The sequence below is a fragment of the Mobula birostris genome, chromosome 2 (assembly GCF_030028105.1).
Source record: "Mobula birostris isolate sMobBir1 chromosome 2, sMobBir1.hap1, whole genome shotgun sequence".
Classification (NCBI taxonomy): Eukaryota; Metazoa; Chordata; class Chondrichthyes; order Myliobatiformes; family Myliobatidae; genus Mobula; species Mobula birostris.
Genome location: NC_092371.1, coordinates 86,700,208 through 86,721,240, shown reverse-complemented (window position 1 = coordinate 86,721,240; position 21,033 = coordinate 86,700,208). Strand labels below are relative to the sequence as shown.

The 21,033-nt window shown below is 46.5% G+C and overlaps 1 protein-coding gene across 1 annotated transcript in view; it reads right to left on the bottom strand.

Moving 5' to 3' along the window:
• rims4 (regulating synaptic membrane exocytosis 4) overlaps nt 1-21,033 on the bottom strand; it is a 234,906-nt gene that overhangs the window by 143,768 nt on the left and 70,105 nt on the right. The window contains exon 4 of the mRNA XM_072244541.1: nt 6,610-6,711. Within this exon, the coding sequence (XP_072100642.1) occupies nt 6,610-6,711 (102 nt within the window). The remainder of the gene's footprint in view (nt 1-6,609; nt 6,712-21,033) is intronic.

The window sequence follows — 21,033 nt, the reverse complement described above, 5'->3', positions numbered from 1 at the left end:
GGCAGTGGACAGTGTGACTATATTACAGCATGGGGGATTGAGCAATGGACAGTTTGGAGATGGACAGTGTGACTGTATTGCAGCCTGGGGGATTGGGCGATGGACAGTGTGAATGTATTACAGCCTGGGGGATTGGTCGATGGACAGTTTGGAGATGGACAGTGTGACTGTATTGCAGCCTGGTGGATTGGGCGATGGACAGCTTGGAGATGGGCAGTGTGACTGTATTGCAGCCTGGGGGATTGGGCGAAGGACGGTGTAACTGTATTACAGCCTGTGGGATTGGGCGCTGGACAGTTTGGAGATGGACAGTGTGACTGTATTGCAGCCTGGGGGATTGGGTGAAGGACAGTGTGACTGTATTACAGCCTGGGGGATTGGGCAATGGACAGTTTGGAGGTGGACAGTGTGATTGTATTGCAGCCTGAGGGATTGGGCGATGGACAGTGTGACTGTATTGCAGCCTGGGGGCTTAGGCAATGGACAGTTTGTTGATGGATAGTGTGACTGTATTACAGCCTGGGGGATTGGGCGATGGACAGTTTGGAGATGGACAGTGTGACTGTATTGCAGCCTGGGGGATTGGGCGATGGGCAGTTTGGCGATGGAAATTCTGACTGTATTACAGCCTGGGGGATTGGGCGATGGACAGTTTGGAGATGGACATTGTGACTATATTGCAGCCTGGGGGATTGGGCGATGGACAGTGTGAATGCATTACAGCCTGGGGGATTAGTCAATGGACAGTTTGGAGATGGACAGTGTGACAGTATTGCAGCCTTGTGGATTGGGCGATGGACAGTTTGGAGATGAACAGTGTGACTGTATTGCAGCCTGGGGGATTGTGCGATGGATAGTGTGACTGTATTACAGCCTGGGGGATTGGGCGATGGATGGTGTGAGTGTATTACAGCCTGGGGGACTGGGCGATGGACAGTTTGGAGATGGACAGTGTGACTATATTACAGCCTGGGGGATTGGGCGATTGACAGTGTGACAGTATTACAGACTGGTAGATTGGGCGATGGATATTGTGACTGTATTGCAGCCTGGGGGAATGAGCGATGGACATTGTGATTGTATTGCAGCCTGGGGGATGGGGCAGTGGACAGTGTGACTATATTACAGCATGGGGGATTGGGCAATGGACAGTTTGGAGATGGACAGTGTGACTGTATTGCAGCCTGGTGGATTGGGCGATGGACAGTTTGGAGATGGACAGTGTGACTGTATTGCAGCCTGGGGGATTGGGCGAAGTACGGTGTAACTGTATTACAGCTGTGGGATTGGACGCTGGACAGTTTGGAGATGGACAGTGTGACTGTATTGCAGCCTGGGGGATTGGGCGAAGGACAGTGTGACTGTATTACAGCCTGGGGGATTGGGCGATGCACAGTGTGACTGTATTACAGCCTGGGGGATTGGGCGATGGACAGTTTGGAGGTGGACAGTGTGACTGTATTGCAGCCTGAGGGATTGGGCGATGGACAGTGTGACTGTATTGCAGCCTGGGGGCTTGGGCAATGGACAGTTTGTTGATGGACAGTGTGACTGTATTACAGCCTGGGGGATTGGGTGATGGACAGTTTGGAGATGGACAGTGTGACTGTATTGCAGCCTGAGGGATTGAGCGATGGACAGTGTGATTGTATTACAGCCTGGGGGATTGAGCGATGGACAGTTTGGCGATGGACATTGTGACTGTATTGCAGCCTGGGGGATTGGGCGATGGACAGTGTGACTGTATTACAGCCTTGTGGATTGGGCGATGGACAGTTTGGAGATGGACAGTGTGACTGTATTGCAGCCTGGGGGATTAGGCGATGGACAGTGTGACTGTATTGCAGCCTGAGGGATTGGGCGATGGACATTATGACTGTATTGCAGCAGGGGGATTGGGCGATGGACAGTTTGTAGATGGACAGTGTGACTGTATTACAGCCTGGGGGATTAGTCAATGGACAGTTTGGAGATGGGCAGTGTGACAGTATTGCAGCCTTGTGGATTGGGCGATGGACAGTTTGGAGATGAACAGTGTGACTGTATTGCAGCCTGGGGGATTGAGCGATGGATAGTGTGAGTGTATTACAGCCTGGGGGATTGGGTGATGGACAGTTTGGAGATGGACAGTATGACTGTATTGCAGCCTGAGGGATTGGGCGATGGACAGTGTGACTGTATTGCAGCCTGAGGGATTGGGCGATGGACAGTGTGACTGTATTGCAGCCTGGGGGATTGGGCAGTGGACATTGTGACTGTATTGCAGCCTGGGGGATTGGGCAATGGACAGTGTGACTATATTACAGCCTGGGGGATTGGGCGATTGACAGTGTGACAGTATTACAGCCTAGCAGATTGGGCGATGGATATTGTGACTGTATTGCAGCCTGGGGGATTGAGCGATGGACATTGTGATTGTATTGCAGCCTGGGGGATTGGGCAGTGGACAGTGTGACTATTTTACAGCATGGGGGATTGGGCAATGGACAGTTTGGAGATGGACAGTATGACTGTATTGCAGCCTGAGGGATTGGGCGATGGACAGTGTGACTGTATTGCAGCCTGAGGGATTGGGCAATGGACAGTGTGACTGTATTGCAGCCTGGGGGATTGGGCGATGGATAGTGTGAGTGTATTACAGCCTGGGGGATTGGGCGATGGACAGTTTGGAGATGGACAGTATGACTGTATTGCAGCCTGAGGGATTGGGCGATGGACAGTGTGACTGTATTGCAGCCTGAGGGATTGGGCAATGGACAGTGTGACTGTATTGCAGCCTGGGGGATTGGGCAGTGGACAGTGTGACTGTATTGCAGCCTGGGGGATTGGGCAATGGACAGTGTGACTATATTACAGCCTGGGGGATTGGTCGATTGACAGTGTGACAGTATTACAGCCTGGTAGATTGGACGATGGATATTGTGACTGTATTGCAGCCTGGGGGATTGAGCGATGGACATTGTGATTGTATTGCAGCCTGGGGGATTGGGCAGTGGACAGTGTGACTATATTACAGCATGGGGGATTGAGCAATGGACAGTTTGGAGATGGACAGTGTGACTGTATTGCAGCCTGGGGGATTGGGCGATGGACAGTGTGAATGTATTACAGCCTGGGGGATTGGTCGATGGACAGTTTGGAGATGGACAGTGTGACTGTATTGCAGCCTGGTGGATTGGGCGATGGACAGTTTGGAGATGGACAGTGTGACTGTATTGCAGCCTGGGGGATTGGGCGAAGGACGGTGTAACTGTATTACAGCCTGTGGGATTGGACGCTGGACAGTTTGGAGATGGACAGTGTGACTGTATTGCAGTCTGGGGGATTGGGCGAAGGACAGTGTGACTGTATTACAGCCTGGGGGATTGGGCAATGCACAGTGTGACTGTATTACAGCCTGGGGGATTGGGCGATGGACAGTTTGGAGGTGGACAGTGTGACTGTATTACAGCCTGGGGGATTGGGCGATGGACAGTTTGGAGTTGGACAGTGTGACTGTATTGCAGCCTGAGGGATTGGGCGATGGACAGTGTGAATGCATTACAGCCTGGGGGTTAATCAATGGATAGTTTAGAGATGGACAGTGTGACTGTATTGCAGCCTTGTGGATTGGGCGATGGACAGTTTGGAGATGGACAGTGTGACTGTATTGCAGCCTGGGGGATTGTGCGATGGATAGTGTGACTGTATTACAGCCTGGGGGATTGGGCGATGGATAGTGTGAGTGTATTACAGCCTGGGGGATTGGGCGATGGACAGTTTGGAGATGGACAGTGTGACTGTATTGCAGCCTGAGGGATTGGGCGATGGACAGTATGACTGTATTGCAGCAGGGGTATTGGGCGATGGACAGTTTGTAGATGGACAGTGTGACTGTATTACAGCCTGGGGGATTGGGCGATGGACAGTTTGGAGATGGACAGTGTGACTGTATTGCAGCCTGAGGGATTGGGCGATGGACAGTGTGACTGTATTGCAGCCTGGGGGATTGGGCAGTGGACAGTGTGACTGTATTGCAGCCTGGGGGATTGGGCAATGGACAGTGTGACTGTATTGCAGCCTGGGGGATTGGGCAATGGACAGTTTGACTGTATTGCAGCCTGAGGGATTGGGCGATGGACAGTATGACTGTATTGCAGCAGGGGTATTGGGCGATGGACAGTTTGTAGATGGACAGTGTGACTGTATTACAGCCTGGGGGATTGGGCGATGGACAGTTTGGAGATGGACAGTGTGACTGTATTGCAGCCTGAGGGATTGGGCGATGAACAGTGTGACTGTATTGCAGCCTGGGGGATTGGGCAGTGGACAGTGTGACTGTATTGCAGCCTGGGGCATTGGGCAATGGACAGTGTGACTGTATTGCAGCCTGGGGGATTGGGCAATGGACAGTGTGACTATATTACAGCCTGGGGGATTGGGCGATTGACAGTGTGACAGTATTACAGCCTGGTGGATTGGGCGATGGATATTGTGACTGTATTGCAGCCTGGGGGATTGAGCGATGGACATTGTGATTGTATTGCAGCCTGGGGGATTGGGCAGTGGACAGTGTGACTATATTACAGCATGGGGGATTGGGCAATGGACAGTTTGGAGATGGACAGTATGACTGTATTGCAGCCTGGGGGATTGGGCGATGGACAGTGTGAATGTATTACAGCCTGGTGGATTGGGCGATGGACAGTTTGGAGATGGACAGTGTGACTGTATTGCAGCCTGGGGGATTGGGCGAAGGACGGTGTAACTGTATTACAGCTGTGGGATTGGACGCTGGACAGTTTGGAGATGGACAGTGTGACTGTATTGCAGCCTGGGGGATTGGGCGAAGGACAGTGTGACTGTATTACAGCCTGGGGGATTGGGCGATGCACAGTGTGACTGTACTACAGCCTGGGGGATTGGGCGATGGACAGTTTGGAGGTGGACAGTGTGACTGTATTGCAGCCTGAGGGATTGGGCGATGGACAGTGTGACTGTATTGCAGCCTGGGGGCTTGGGCGATGGACAGTTTGTTGATGGACAGTGTGACTGTATTACAGCCTGGGGGATTGGGCGATGGACAGTTTGGAGATGGACAGTGTGACTGTATTGCAGCCTGAGGGATTGGGCGATGGACAGTGTGATTGTATTACAGCCTGGGGGATTGGGCGATGGACAGTTTGGCGATGGACATTGTGACTGTATTGCAGCCTGGGGGATTGGGCGATGGACAGTGTGACTGTATTACAGCCTGGGGGAATGGGCAATGGACAGTGTGACTGTATTAGAACCTGGGGGATTGGGCGATGGACATTGTGACTGTATTAGAACCTGGGGGATTGGGCGATGGACAGTTTGGAGATGGACAGTGTGACTGTATTGCAGCCTGGGGGATTGGGCGAAGGACGGTGTAACTGTATTACAGCTGTGGGATTAGACGCTGGACAGTTTGGAGATGGACAGTGTGACTGTATTGCAGCCTGGGGGATTGGGCGAAGGACAGTGTGACTGTATTACAGCCTGGGGGATTGGGCGATGCACAGTGTGACTGTACTACAGCCTGGGGGATTGGGCGATGGACAGTTTGGAGGTGGACAGTGTGACTGTATTGCAGCCTGAGGGATTGGGCGATGGACAGTGTGACTGTATTGCAGCCTGGGGGCTTGGGCGATGGACAGTTTGTTGATGGACAGTGTGACTGTATTACAGCCTGGGGGATTGGGCGATGGACAGTTTGGAGATGGACAGTGTGACTGTATTGCAGCCTGAGGGATTGGGCGATGGACAGTGTGATTGTATTACAGCCTGGGGGATTGGGCGATGGACATTGTGACTGTATTGCAGCCTGGGGGATTGGGCGATGGACAGTGTGACTGTATTACAGCCTGGGGGAATGGGCGATGGACAGTGTGACTGTATTAGAACCTGGGGGATTGGGCGATGGACATTGTGACTGTATTAGTACCTGGGGGATTGGGCGATGGACAGTTTGGAGATGGACATTGTGACTGTATTGCAGCCTGGGGGATTGGGCAGTGGACAGTGTGAATATATTACAGCCTGGAGGATTGGGCGATGGACAGTTTGGTGATGGACATTGTGACTGTATTGCAGCCTGGGCTGTTGCATAGTTTGGAGATCAACTCCGGCACTATCTGTAAGGAGTTTGTACATTCTCCCCGTGACCGTGTGGGTTTCCTCCGGGTGCTCAAGTTTCCTCCCAAAAATGTACCAGTTGTTCAGTCAATTGGTCACTGTAAATTGTCCTGTGATTAGGCTAGTGTTAAACCGGTGAGTTGCTGGACAGTGTGGCTCAAGGTGCCATTCCACGCTGTGTCTCTACATAAATAAGCATTTGAAAGGTACATGAAGAGGAAAGTTTTAGAGCAAGTTTCATGGTTTACCATTTAGCAAGGGGTTCGTGAACCCCACGTTGGGAATCTTTGACAGACATGGGCCAAATATGGGCAAATGGGAATGTTGGTCAGCATGGAGCAGATGGGCTGAAGGGCCTTTTCTATTACTCTAATTCTCCACCTCCACACATGCTGTTTGACCTGCTGGACCCCACACAGTTTGTGTGTTTTAATGGGTTTGCTCGATCTGGCATTGGGTACAGACGCCTACCTGGCAGAGTCTTGGTCCCTGGTTTCGGGGTGAGACCCCGAGCTTGAATCACCTCCACTTCCAGCTGCCCATCTCGTTCCAGAATTCCCATTTCAACGTCACCTGTCGGGAAAGAAAGAGGGCTGAGGATTTACTGCAACGCCCCATCTGTAGCCATCAACCCTCCTCCCAGAAAGAGGGAGGAAGGCGTGTCCCCTTCTGGACATCTCAAGCCTCTTGTAGTGTAGACACAATTGTGAAATTAATTGCAACAGACGGCTGTCGAGGGCAAGTCATTGAGTATATTTAAAGCTGAGGCTCATAGGTTCTTGATTAGTAAAGGCATCAAAGGTTACGGGGAGAAGACAGGAGAATGGGGTTGAGAGGGATTTTTAAAAATCAGTCATGACGGAACGGCAGAGTGGTCTCAAGGGGCCAAATGGCCTCATTCTGCTCTTACAGTAATGTATTGCACCCAATGTATCCCACACAGAGCAATGTAATAAAGATCAGACCATCTCCTCCGAGTATCTGATTGAGAGCTTAATTTCACCCCAGGATTCTGGGTGAACTTAGACCATTAATATCCCGTCCTAAGAATCGTCAGTGTCATTGGTCCTCAGTAGTATTCCCCTCCCTCAGTGTGACTCTCCCTCAGTACCTCCCCTCCCTAAGTGTGACCCTCCCTCAGTACCCAGGACCACCCCTCCCTCAATGTGACCCTCCCCCGGTACCACCTCTCCCTCAATGTGACCCTCCCCCGGTACCACCCCTTCCTCAGTGTGACCCTCCCTTGGTATCGCCCCTCCCACAGTGTGACCTTCCCTCGGTACCACCCGTCCCACAGTGTGACCCTCCCTAGGTACCACCCGTCCCACAGTGTGACCCTCCCTTGGTACCACCCGTCCCCACAACGACCCTCCCTAGGTACCACCCATCCCCACAACGACCCTCCCTCGGTACCACCCCTCCCACGGTGTGAATTTCCCTTGGTACCACCCCTCCCACGGTGTGACCCTCCCTCGGTACTGCCCATCCCACAGAGTGACCCTCCCTCGGTACCGCCCCTCCCACAGTGTGAATCTCCCTCGGTACCGCCCTTCCCACAGTGTGACCCTCCCTCGGTACCACCCCTCCCACAGTGTGACCCTCCCTCGGTACCGCTCCTCCCACGGTGTGAATCTCCCTCGGTACCGCCCCTCCCACAGTGTGACCCTCCCTCGGTACCACCCCTCCCACGCTGTGACCCTCCCTCGGTACCGCCCCTCCCACAGTGTAAACCCTCCCTCGGTACCGCCCGTCCCACGTTGTGACCCTCCCTCGGTACCACCCCTCCCACAGTGTGACCCTCCCTCAGTGCAGATCTCAGTCTCAGTCTATGTTGAATTGCTGATCCCTGGACTAAGTGCGGTTATCTCCTACAACCGTCCATCTCAGATAAGAGTGCTGTCCATTGATTTCTGACCCAAATCTTTCACAACACTGCAGCATTAAATTAGAGTTTTATCCTGAAACCCTCAGAGGCTCCTGTTATCACAGTCGGCTCCCCGGCAGAGCTGTGTTGGTATGAAAGATGTGATTTAATTAATGAACAAATTGCATCTCAAACCACGATACCCACATCAGAGTGTCTGAGTTTCTCAGTGCTGACCATCTGCTGCTCTGAGATTAATATCTTTCTTGACAAACTGTAATAAAATTAAATAAGAAATTTATTTTAAATGAATTAAAATGTTAGGGCTGGTCAAAAGCCCAGCTGAAGGTTATTCCATCTCTGGCATTTGGCAATGTGCAAAGAGGAAGAAATCATCGGTCAGTTCTTCTGAGGTTTAAAGACAAGAAGTAGTTTTATTTGTCACAGATATGTTGAAACAGCAAAACGGACAGTGAAATGCCTCATTTGCATCAACAAGGATGTGCTGGGCAGCTCGGAAGGGTCTCAACACTTCCGACACCAATGTAGCACACCCACAACTCACTGACCTTGACCAGTGCATCTTTGGAACATGGGAGGAAACCGGAGTACCCAGAGGAAACCTGCACGGTCACGGGGAGAACGTACAAACTCCATACCGACAGTAGCGGGAATTGAACCTCAATTGGCGATCGCTGGTGCCGTAAAGTAATTCGGCTAAACACTGTGCTAGTGTGCCACCCCACTCCTTTACTGTCTTCCCTCGAGGTGGATCGAGAACTTCAAAACTTGAAGAACAGTTTGAATAAAGGGATATTGGAATGGAGTGGGGTGGGGGGCATTGTTCATGTGGTTGTCAAATACATACCACATACCAGGATGCAGAACAGTTGGAAATCTAACTGAGTTTAATTCAGGTTTCTGTGGGGTGATGCATTCTAGGAGGGCAGGTGCAAGAGGAAAGCGTACAGAAAGTGCAGGAACACTGGTGTATTTAGGATGCACGTCCACATCTCCCTGAAAGTGACAAGACAATTAGATAAAGGCGGCATTTGGTATGCTTGCCTTCAGCAGTCGAAGTACTGGGCATTTAATCAGGAAGTGATGTTGCAGCCATGGAAAATTTTGATTAGCTTATATTTGAAGTCTGTGTGAGAAGGTCAGGTCACTGCAACACAGGAACGATGTGGAGGCTTTGGAGAGGGTGCAGAAGAGGTTCAGCCCGGGATGCTGACACAAGGAACTGTGGGTGTTGAAATCTGGAGAGCTAACACAGGCTCTCAATGCAAAATGGTGACCATCTCTTTACCTCCACAATGCTGCCTGACCCATCTATTTTTCACCAAAATGTTGCCCAGATTGGAGGGGAGAGGTCAGATAAATTGTCTTACTGCTCATTTCTAGTCACCTATTAGTGACAAAAGTCAGGGCTATTTGAATATAAACGCTCAACAGACGCTCTTTAGAAACTGTTCAGCAACGTCCTAATTAAGCAGCAGCCCCAATAAACCAATGGGCCAATTAACCAGAATCCACTGTGTATATACACATACAATGTAATGCATTAAAATTACTATGTTACAATAAGAAATATATTAAAAATAGATAAGTAGTGCAAAAAGACAGCAAACTAGTGAAGTAGTCTTCATGGGTTCAGATGGGATGAGTCAGATATGCATCATGGTTAGCACAGATACGTAGGCTGATGGGCCTATTCCTGCACTGTATTGTTTTATGTTCAAACACCGTCTGGGGCTGCTTTCTAAAAACTTCCATTTAATTTAACATCGGCCAACAGCTTTGTTGGAGATGCAACACATGGTCCTGCACTGCCACCGTGTGGTGGACAACAGCACTACAGCTAGATCAGAGACTCAGCTGCAACTCAGAAACAAAATGCTGAAGGATCTCAGAATCAGAATCAGGTTTATTATCACCAGCATGTGTCGTGAATTTTGTTAACTTAGCAGCAAGAACAAAAAGAAAATAATAATAATAAATAACTAAATCAATTACAGTTTACATATATTGAATACATTAAAAATCGTGCAAAGAACATTAATGATATACATTTTAAAAAATGAAGTAGTGTTCACCGGTTCAATGTCTATTTCGGAATCAGATGGCAGAGGGGAAGAAAGTGTTCCTGAATCACTTTGTGTGTGCTTCAGGCTTCTGTACCTCCTACCTGATGGTAACAGTGAGAAAAGGGCATGCCCTGGGTGCTGGAGGTCCTTAATAATGGACGCTGCCTTTCTGAGACACCGCTCCCTTAAAATGTCCTAGGTATTTTGTAGGCTAGTACCTAAGATGGTACCAACTAAATTTACAACCCTCTGCATCTTCTTTTAGTCCTGTGCAGTAGCTTCCCGCCCCCCCCCCATACCAGACAGTGATGCAGCCTGTCAGAATGCTCTCCACAGTACAACTATAGAAGTTTTTGAGTGTATTTGTTGACATACCAAATACCTTCAAACTCCTAATGAAGTATAGTTACTGTCTTGCCTTCTTTATAACTGCATCGATATGTTGGGACCAGGTTAGATCTTCAGAGATCTTGACACCCAGGAACTTGAAACTGCTCACTCTCTCCACTTCTGATCCCTCTATGAGAATTGGTATGTGTTCCTTCATCTTACCCTTCCTGAAGTCCACTTATGTCCTTGAATACTCCTGCCAGTTGGTTGGCACAGGTTTTCAGAACCTCACCAGGTACTCCATAGGGACCTTCCTCCTTGTGAGGGTTCACTCTCTTTAAAGACAGGTTAACATCAGCCTCTGAGACAGAGATCACAGGGTCATCAGGTGCAGCAGGGATTTTCACAGCTGTAGTTATGTTCTCCCTTTCAAAGCGGGCATAGAAGGCGTTGAGTTCATCTGGTAGGGAAGCATATCTGCCATTGGTGCTATTGGGTTTCGCTTTGTAGGAAGTAATATCTTGCAAACCCTGCCAGTGTTGTCGTGCATCCGATGTCACCTCCAACTTTGTTCAAAATTGTCTCTTCGCCCTTGAAATAGCCCTCTGCAAATCATAGCTGGTTTTCTGGTACAGACCTGGGTCGCCAGACTTGAATGCCACAGATCTAGCCTTCAACAGATGACATACCTCCTGATTCATCCATGGATTTTGGTCTGGGAATGTATAGCAAGTCTTTGTAGGCATACATTCATCCACAAAGGTCTTAATGAAGTCGGTAACAACTGCAGCATACCCAGATTCGAAGATGAATCTCTGAATACAGTCCAGTCCACTGATTCAAAGCAGTCCTGTAAGTGCTCCTGTGCTTCCCTTGTCCATACCTTCTTGGTCCTCACTTCAGTCTTCAGTCTCTGCCTATACTCGGGGAGTAGAAGTACAGCTAGGTGATCAGACTTCCCAAAGTGAGGGCGTAGAATAACACGGCAGGCATTCCTGATGATGGTGTAGGAATGGTCCAGTATGTTGTTTCCTCTGGTATTGCAAGTGTTCTGTTGATGGTAGTTGTTTAGTGATTTTTTTCAGACTGGCCTGGTTAAAATCCTCTAAAACAATGATGAAGGCGTTAGGGTACGCTGCTTCATGCATGTTGATCCCATTGCTCAGATCATCTAAAGCCTGCTTGACATTGGCCTGAGGTGGAATGTAAACTGCTACCAAAATGACCCCAGAGAACTCCCGTGGTAGGTAAAAAGGACGGCACTTTACTGCTAGATATTCCAGGTCTGGTGAGCAGAATTGGGACGGCACTGATATGTTTGTGCACCAAGAAGGGTTGATCATGAGGCATACTCCTCCACCTCTGCTTTTGAGAGACTTTGTAGATCTATCCTGACCATGTTTAGCAAACCCGTTGATCTGGATTGCTGCATCCAGTACAGAAGGGGTTAACCAGGCTTCTGTTAAACAATCAGAGTTGTTTCCATCAGTTTCAAGCAGCGATAGTTTGGTTAATCGCATTAAGACATATTTGTTGACTGTACTGACCTTGGAAGCAGTTGTGCTTTTTAGCTGTATCAGGCTGAAACGAGAATATTTAATCATATCCATTGAGAGTTCTGCTGCTACTCGAGTCGCCTTGAGGCGCCGGACTTAATGGAAGAAATAAACACTGGACGTTTCTGGCCAAGACCCTTCATCAGGGCTAGAAAGAAAAGAGGCAGAAGATTTACAGTGACGCTCCAAGTCCGTGCTGGCTCCAGGACTCTTGGTGGAGTTGCTTTAGAACTAAAGCTCTGGCAAAAATCTAAAAGGGGCAGACAGGTCTACAAGTGTAGATAACAACACACAAGTGTCTACATTTGTGGGCATCCTTAGTTTGTGTTTGTTGTTAATGTAAAGAGCACATTTCACTGTCTGTTTCGATGTACACGTGATAAATTCAGAATCAGAATCAGGTTTTTTATCGCCGGCATGTGATGTAAGATTTGTTAATTTAGCAGCAGTTCAATGCAATCTGAATTAATGAATCGGAATCTGGAAAAGCCAATCCTGGGCAGTTCTGATCATCCAGCAGCAACACTGGGCGCGGCTTTCTCTCAAGATTGCTGTTCCACGGTTTATACAATCCTTTATCCCTGATTTTTCCCCTCCCCTCTAGAGGGCATTTAAAGTGAGAGGGGTTACATTCAAAGGAGATTTGTGGGGAAGTGGTGGGGAGGCAAATACAACAGGGGCATTTAATAGGCAGAATTGGGCCATTTGACCTATCCGGTTTGCTCCACCATTCAATCATGGCTTATTTATTTTCCCTCTCATCCCCATTCTCCGTTAACCTTTGATGCCCTTTTTAATCAAGTTATCAACCTCCACTCTAAATTTACCCCCCAAAGACTTCACCTCCACAGTCCAGTCAACTTCCCTTTGCTAGGTTGTGATGCAATCCCTCTCGAAGGCCACAATATATATCACTCTTAACTTTCTGCCAGTCCAGTCCTCCAATGCCACTACATAATACAGCCCGGGCAATCACAGGCAAAGCACTCCCAGCCACTGAGCGCATTGACAAGGAGCACTGCCACAAGAAAGAAGCATCCATCACCAAGGACTCCCACCACACAGGCCATGCCCCTTCTCCCTCCTACCATCAGGAAGGGGGTACAGGAGCCCTAGGTCCCACTCCCCGATTCAGGAACAGTTATTTTTCTTGGATATAACCACTGCCATCAATAGCCAGTAACTTCCCTTTCGGAGTTGACCTTTGACCTGCATTTTTGCAGTGTGAACTAAAGTCTCGACGGCGCAGGGCGGTTGTGACGCGGTGCGTACGGGCTGAAATGAAGCAGTGGGGCCTGGACCCGAGAGTGGGGAATGAGACAATGCTTGGCTGTTGCTGGCACAGACTTAGCTGCAATTTGACGGGGCAGAACCAGCATAAATGGAGGCGAGGCAGAATCGAGGCAGTGGGCCTGGGCCCGAGAGTGTATTGAAGCAGCTGGGCCAGGGCCGGAGGCGAGGGACAGGCCAGTTCCGCTCGCTGATCCACAAGATTTATTCGTCTCTGCACTGAACTGAGGCCGTGGCCTACAACTAACAGGGTTCTGGAGCGGCTGTGACTGGCTTCATAAACACAAAGTAATCTGCAGATGCTGGGGTCAAAGCAACACTCACAACATGCTGGAGGAACAGCAGGCCGGGCAGCATCCATGGAAAAGATTGGTCGACGTTTCGGGTCGGAACCCTTCATCAGGACTGTAGGGGAAAGGGGCAGAGGCCCTATAAAAAAGGTGGGGGAGGGTGGGAAGGAGAAGGCTGGTAGGTTCCAGGTGAAAAACCAGTAAGGGGAAAGATAAAGGGGTGGGGGAGGGGAGGCAGGGAGGTGATAGGCAGGAAAGGTGAAGAGAGAATAGGGGAAAACACAATGGGTAGTAGAAGGAGGCGGAACCATGAGGGAGGAGGTAGGCAGCTGGGGGAGGGGGCAGAGTGACATAGGGATAGAGGAAGGGAGGGGGAGGGAATTACCGGAAGTTGGAGAATTCTATGTTCATACCAAGGGGCTGGAGACTACCTAGACGGTCTATGAGGTGTTGCTCCTCCAACCTGAGTTTAGCCTCATCATGGCAGTAGAGGAGGCCATGTATGGACATATCCGAATGGGAGTGGGAAGCAAAGTTGAAGTGGGTGGCTACTGGGAGATCCTGTCCATTGCGCCAAAACAGACAGGATCTCCCAGTAGCCACCCACTTCAACTCTGCTTCCCACTCCCATTCTGATATGTCCATACATGGCCTCCTTCTACTACCCATTGTGTTTTCCCCTATTCTCTCTTCACCTTTCCTGCCTATCACCTCCCTGCCTCCCCTCCCCCACCCCTTTACCTTTCTCCTTACTGGTTTTTCACCTGGAACCTAGCAGCCTTCTCCTTCCCACCCTCCCCCCACCTTCTTTATTGGGCCTCTACCTCCTCCCTCTTCAGTCCTGACGAAGGGTTCCGGCCCGAAACGTCGACCGATCTTTTCCACAGATGCTGCCCGGCCTGCTGGGTTCCTCCAGCGTGTTGTGACTGGCTTCATAGCTGTGGACTCACTTTCTGAGCTTCAGTTCTGAATGTTATCAGCTTGATTTTATTGTTTGCACAAATTGTTTTTTTTCCTGCACATTAAGTGTTTGAAGGTTTCCTTTTTGAAATGGGTTGTATTGGGTTTCTTTGTTTTGCAGCTGCCTGAAGGGAGACTAAGCTCAAGGCTGTGTAAAGTGTACTGTACATACTCTGATAAATGTACTTTCAACTTTTCAACGACCATCAGGCTATTGAACTGACCTGGCTAACTTCACTCACCTCAACTCTGTGTGCATTCCACACCCTACAGACTCACTTGTCAAGGACTCCACAACTATGCTCGTGATATACGTTTAATGTACTTACTAGCACATTTTGTCGTCTTTTACACATTAGTTGTTTGTCAGTATTTACGTACAAAGTATTTGTATAATTTTTCGTAAATTCTATTGCATTTCTTTATTTTCCTGTGAATGCCTGCAAGAAAATGAATTTGAGGGTAGTATATGGTGATACTTTGATAATCAATTTACTTAGAACTTTGACCCGTTGCCCAGATTACACATCTTTCCATGTATTTCTAGCAAATCTCCCAAAAGAACAGTTTTCCTCTCTTTCATCTTTCCTTGCAACAGTAACCCTCATTGCACATTCCCATAAATCTATCAGGACCCTGTTTAAGACTCTCACACCTTTCCTGTAATGTAGGGACCCAAACTGATCACAAGGCTGGAAGACTGTTTTAAAGGTTCATCATGACCTCTGTTTTTATACTCAGTGACACTGTTGACAAAGCCCTGAAGCATGTTCACATACAAACCAGTTCCTCAGCCTGACGTACAGGTTCGATTACCTGCTCCTGCACGCATTTTGGAACAAGTCCTGTATTCTATATCACCTGTACTCGTAATTCCAACCAAAATTCACCACCTTACAATCTCCACAGTAAACATCAACAACATATATTCCTAAATTCCTATTATTTAGTAATGTAGAAACTCTCCCTCTCCATCAGCCTGTTTACTTCTCCGGCTCCCTGTCTGTCTCTCCCCCATCAGTCTGTCTATTACAAATCCGTCTCCCTGTCTGTCTGTCTCTCTCCCATCACTGTCTGATTACATCTCCATCTCCCTGTCTGTCTTCCATCAGTCTGTCTGATTACATCTCCGTCTCCCTGTCAGTCTGTCTCTCTCCCATCAGTCTGTCTGATTACATCTTTGTCTCCCTGTCTGTCTGTCTTCCATCAGTCTGTCTGATTACATCTCCGTCTCCCTGTCGGTCTGTCTCTCTCCCATCAGTCTGTCTGATTACATCTCTGTCTCCCTGTCTGTCTGTCTTCCATCAGTCTGTCTGATTACATCTCTGTCTCCCTGTCGGTCTGTCTCTCTCCCATCAGTCTGTCTGATTACATCTCTGTCTCCCTGTCTGTCTGTCTCTCTCCCATCAGTCTGTCTGATTACATCTCCGCCTCCCTGTCTCCCATCAGTTTGCCTGTTTTCTCTGTCTCCTCTATGCCTCCCCGCCACCTCTCTCTGTGACCCAGATTTTCTTCATGCAAATGACTTGGCACATTATTGAACTACAATCAATATGGATTTAAACTCGTTCTATTCTCTACATTTGCTGAGCATTCCCAGGCCTTTTTGGTTCCAGTACAGTGGATTCCAATTAATTGGAGCAGATGCTTATTTGGAACATCTCTTGAAGAACAAAGACTAATGGAGGAATTAGCTAGGATTCCCTTGGTTTATTTGAGACACTGTGCCACGTAATTGGGGCAGGACACATGCCAAGGGGGGTAGAGGGTGAGAGACTAATGTGAGGGTGAGTGTGTGATGGGGTAGAGGGGGAGGAGGGTGAAGGGAGAACCCAACACTCCATCAACACGTCATACATGATCCACGTGCCTCTCATTGTGGAGATCGGACCCCTTTGGATTTGGTGTAAACCCCCATTGGTTCTGATGATTGCCTTGTCCCAGCTGATGAGTGAGTGACTCAGGAGTCAGGGAAAGTGGCTGTGAATGGGAAGCAGAAAAGTGGGCCGACAGGGTTAAATATCATGTCCAGCCCTCCATGGAGGCTGGGAGGAGGTGTGCTCCCAATAGACACATTCAGGCTGGGGTCCCTGATGGTCGCTCTGGCTTCATTGTCCCACTCCAAGCCGTGATCTCCAACTCCCTCCCAAACGCCAGGGTCTGCCTGCCGACAATACCCCCCACTCCCCTTCTCCAAGGGCCCACGCCAGGATTCATAGACCTCTCCACAGAGTCATAGAGTACTACAGCCCAGTAACAGGCCCATTCTTTCTTTCTTTCTTTCTTTTTCAATCTTTTTACTAGGTTTCAAAATTAAACACAACAATAATAGTAATGATACATAGAGATCGGGATTACAATAATAACAGTTAACACAAATTCCAAGTAGCAAGTATAGTTTAGCCTCCCAATCTCATAGTAATTGACCATGAAAAAGATATTAATAAAGAGAGAAAAAGAAAAGCCCCTAAACTAAAAAGAAACTAAACTAAAAAAAAACAAACAAAGCTTGGGCTGTCATATTACGTTGGCTAAAATTATTTGTGGTTAACTCCGCTCCTCTATACATGAAAAAAATTACTACAAAGGATTCAGAAAGGATCAACTTACATCATATGAAAATATTAAATAAATGGCCCCAAGTTTCTTCAAATTTAACGGAAGGATCCATAGTACCTCTCCTAATTTTTTCCAAGCTCAGGCATGCTGTCGTTTGGGAAAACCATTGAAAGGTACTGGGAGAATTAGAATCTTTCCATTTAAATAAAATGGATCTTCTGGCTATTAATGTAACAAATGCAGTTAGACGGCAAACTGAAGGGGATAAACGACTAGAGTCCATCACTGGTAGTCCAAAAATTGCAGTAATAAGATGAGGTTGTAAATCAATACGCAGAACTACTAAAATAATATCAAAAATATCTTTCCAATATTTTTCTAAAAGAGGACAAGACCAGAAAATATGTGTCAAGGAAGCTACCTCAGAATTACATTTATCACAAACAGGATTTACATGGCAATAAAAACGAGCTAGCTTATCCTTGGACATATGAGCCCTATGAACCACCTTAAATTGTATCAAGGCGTTGTCCAGCACACATTGAAGAAGTATTGACTAATTGAAGAATTTTTTCCCATTTCTCTGTAGATAATGATATTTGAAGTTCTCTTTCCCACTCATACTTAATTTTTATCAAATGTACCTAGACGTATTTTCATAATCAGATCATAAATAATTGCTATTACACTCTTCTGAAAGGGGTTTAAACCTAAAATTTTTTCTTGTAACTTCAATTTGATGTGATATCAGAAAGGTGGATAAAGTAGGGTTCAAAAAGTTTCTATTCTGTAAATATCTGAAAAAGTGTGACCTAGGCAAATTATATTTATCAGAAGACTTGAAACAGTCATCCATGAATAAATCACAAAAACATGTTATTCCCTTTGTTTTCCATAGAAAAAAAGCTTGGTCAATTCTAGGTGGTTGAAAGAAAAAATTAGATATAATAGACCTTGACAGGATAAATTTGTTCAATCCAAAGAATTTATGAAATTGAAGCCATATTCGTATTGCATGTTTAATTACTGGATTTATCATTTGTTTATTCAATTTAGTAAGTGCAAAGGAAAGTGCAGCTCCTAAAATAGAAGCCAATGAGAACCCCTGTACAGACTCACGCTCGAGGTTCATGCATCGTGGACTTTGAGTTTAATCCAATTCTTGAGTCGAAAACATTAAATATCGAATGTTAATTGCCCAGTAGTAAAATCTAAGATTCGGCAAAGCCAAACCATCTTCTTTTTTTGATTTCTGTAAATATTTCTTACCTAACCTGGGATTTCTATTCTGCCATATATATGAAGAAATTTTAGAATCAATAATATCAAAAGAAGATTTAGGGATAAAAATTGATACCGCCTGAAATAGATACAAAAATTTAGGTAAAATAATCACCGTAATAGTATTAATTCGACCAATCAAAGATAAAGACAAAGGGGACCATTTAGTAAACAGTTGTTTAACATGATCGATTAAGGGTAAAAAAATATATTAATTTTAAATAGATCCTTGTGCTTCTTAGTAATTTTAACACCCAAAAAAGTAAATTAATCAGTGACTAATCTAAATGGTGATTGTCTATAAATCGGAACTTGCATATTTAATGGGAAAAGCACACTCTTATTAAGATTCAATTTATAACCAGAAAAACTGAGCAAATAATGTATGACTGCAGGAATAGATTTCTCTGGGTTAGAGATATATAGTAACAGGTCATCTGCATATAGTGATACTTTATGCGTCCCATTCCCACGAATTATGCCAAATATATTAGGTGAGTCACGAATAGCAATTGCCAAGGTCTCCAGGGCAATATCAAAATGTAAGGGATTTAAAGGACAGCCCTGTCTAGTACCTCGAAAAAGCCTAAAAAACAGGGATCTCTGATTATTGGTAAATACAGCAGCCAGAGGTATACATCAATTGAATCCAGGATATAAATTTTGAGCTGAAATTAAATTTCTCAAGTATATCAAATGAATATTCCCATTCAAGTCTGTCAAATGCCTTCTCGGCATCAAGCGAAATAACACGTTCTGGGGTTTTAACTGAAGTAGTGTATACAATCATAAACACGAGGAATTCTGCAGATGCTGGAAATTCAAGCAACACACAAAGTTGCTGGTGAACGCAGCAGGCCAGGCAGCATCTCAAGGAAGAGGTACAGTCGACGGGGTCTCGGCCCGAAACGTCGAATGTACCTCTTCCTAGAGATGCTGCCCGGCCTGCTACGTTCACCAGCAACTTTGATGTGTGTCGTAGTGTATACAATGTTCAATGGCCTCCTAACGATTTTTAATAAATCCTGTCTGATTTTTGGTGACAATTTGTGGTAGTACCTTCTCTATTCTAATCGCTAATATTTTGGAAAAGATTTTAGAAACCACATTCAACAAAGATATAGGTCTATATGATGCACATTCAGTGGGATCTTTACCTATTTTAAGGATTAATGAGATAGATGCTTCATAAAAGGATTGTGGTAACTTACCTACAAATAAGGCATCTTTAAAAATTCTACATAACCAAGGAGACAGTACATCTGAAAAAAATTTATAAAGCTGTATACCCATCCGGGCCAGGAGCTTTACCAGAGTTCATTGAAAGAATTGCTTTCCTTATTTCCTCTTCAGTAATGGATGCATCTAATGTTAAACATTCATCAGCTAGTAATTTCGGAATATTTAGTTTCCTTAACAGTTCATGCATTACGATAGGATCATCAGGAAATTCTGATTGATATAAATTGGTATAAAATTCTTGAAAAGATTTATTAATTTCATCATAGTCAATCATCAAATTACCATCCCATCTATGAATTTTATTAATCTGACGTTTCGCCAAAGCAGCTTTCAATTGATTAGCCAGTAACTTGCCCGACTTATCACCATGTATGTAAAATTGACTCTTAGTTTTAAGTAATTGGTTTTCAATCGGAGCTGTTAATAACAAACTCTGTTGCATCTGAAGTTCAACTCTCTCTTTCTTAAGCTCCAAATTAGGAGCAATGGAATATTTTTAATCAATTTCTTTAGTGTTATCAACCAACGTACGTATTTCACTATTAATACGTTTTTTCACTTCAGTCGAGTATGAAATAATTTGCCCACAAATATATGCTTTAAAGGTATCCCATAATATCCCACTGGAAATTTCTTCCATTGAGTTAGATGAAAAGAAAAATGCAATCTGTTCTTTAATAAAATTATCAAAATTTAAATCTTGAAGCAAAGTAGAATTGAACCACAACTGTCTAATACTAAAAGTTGCACCTCTAATTTTAATTGATAATTTCAAAGGCGCATGGTCAGAAATGGCGATTGTATCATACTCACAGGTAGTGACATATGAAACTAATCGAGAGTCAGTAAAAAAGTAATCAATTCTAGAGTAATTATGATAGGCCCATCCAGTTCATACTGAACAGGTACTCTGCCCAGTCCCATCGATCCACACCCAGAGCATAACCCTCCATACCCTCCCATCCATGTATCTATCCAAACTTCTCCCTGGTCCCATTGACCCACACCCTGACCATAGCCCTCCATACCCTCCCATCCATGTACCTATCCAAACTTCTCCCTAGTCCCATCGACCCACACCCAGACCATAGCCCTCCATACCCTCCCATCCATGTACCTATCCAAACTTCTCCCTAGTCCCATCGACCCACACCCAGACCATAGCCCTCCATACCCTCCCATCCATGTACCTATCCAAACTTCTCCCTGGTCCCATTGACCCACACCCAGACCATAGCCCTCCATACCCCTCCCATCCATGTACCTATCCAAACTTCTCCCTGGTCCCATCGACCCACACCCGGACCATAGCCCTCCATACCCTCCATTCCATGTACCTATCCAAACTTCTCCCTGGTCCCATTGACCCACACCCGGACCATAGTCCTCCATACCCTCCCATCCATGTACCTATCCAAACTTCTCCCTAATCCCAT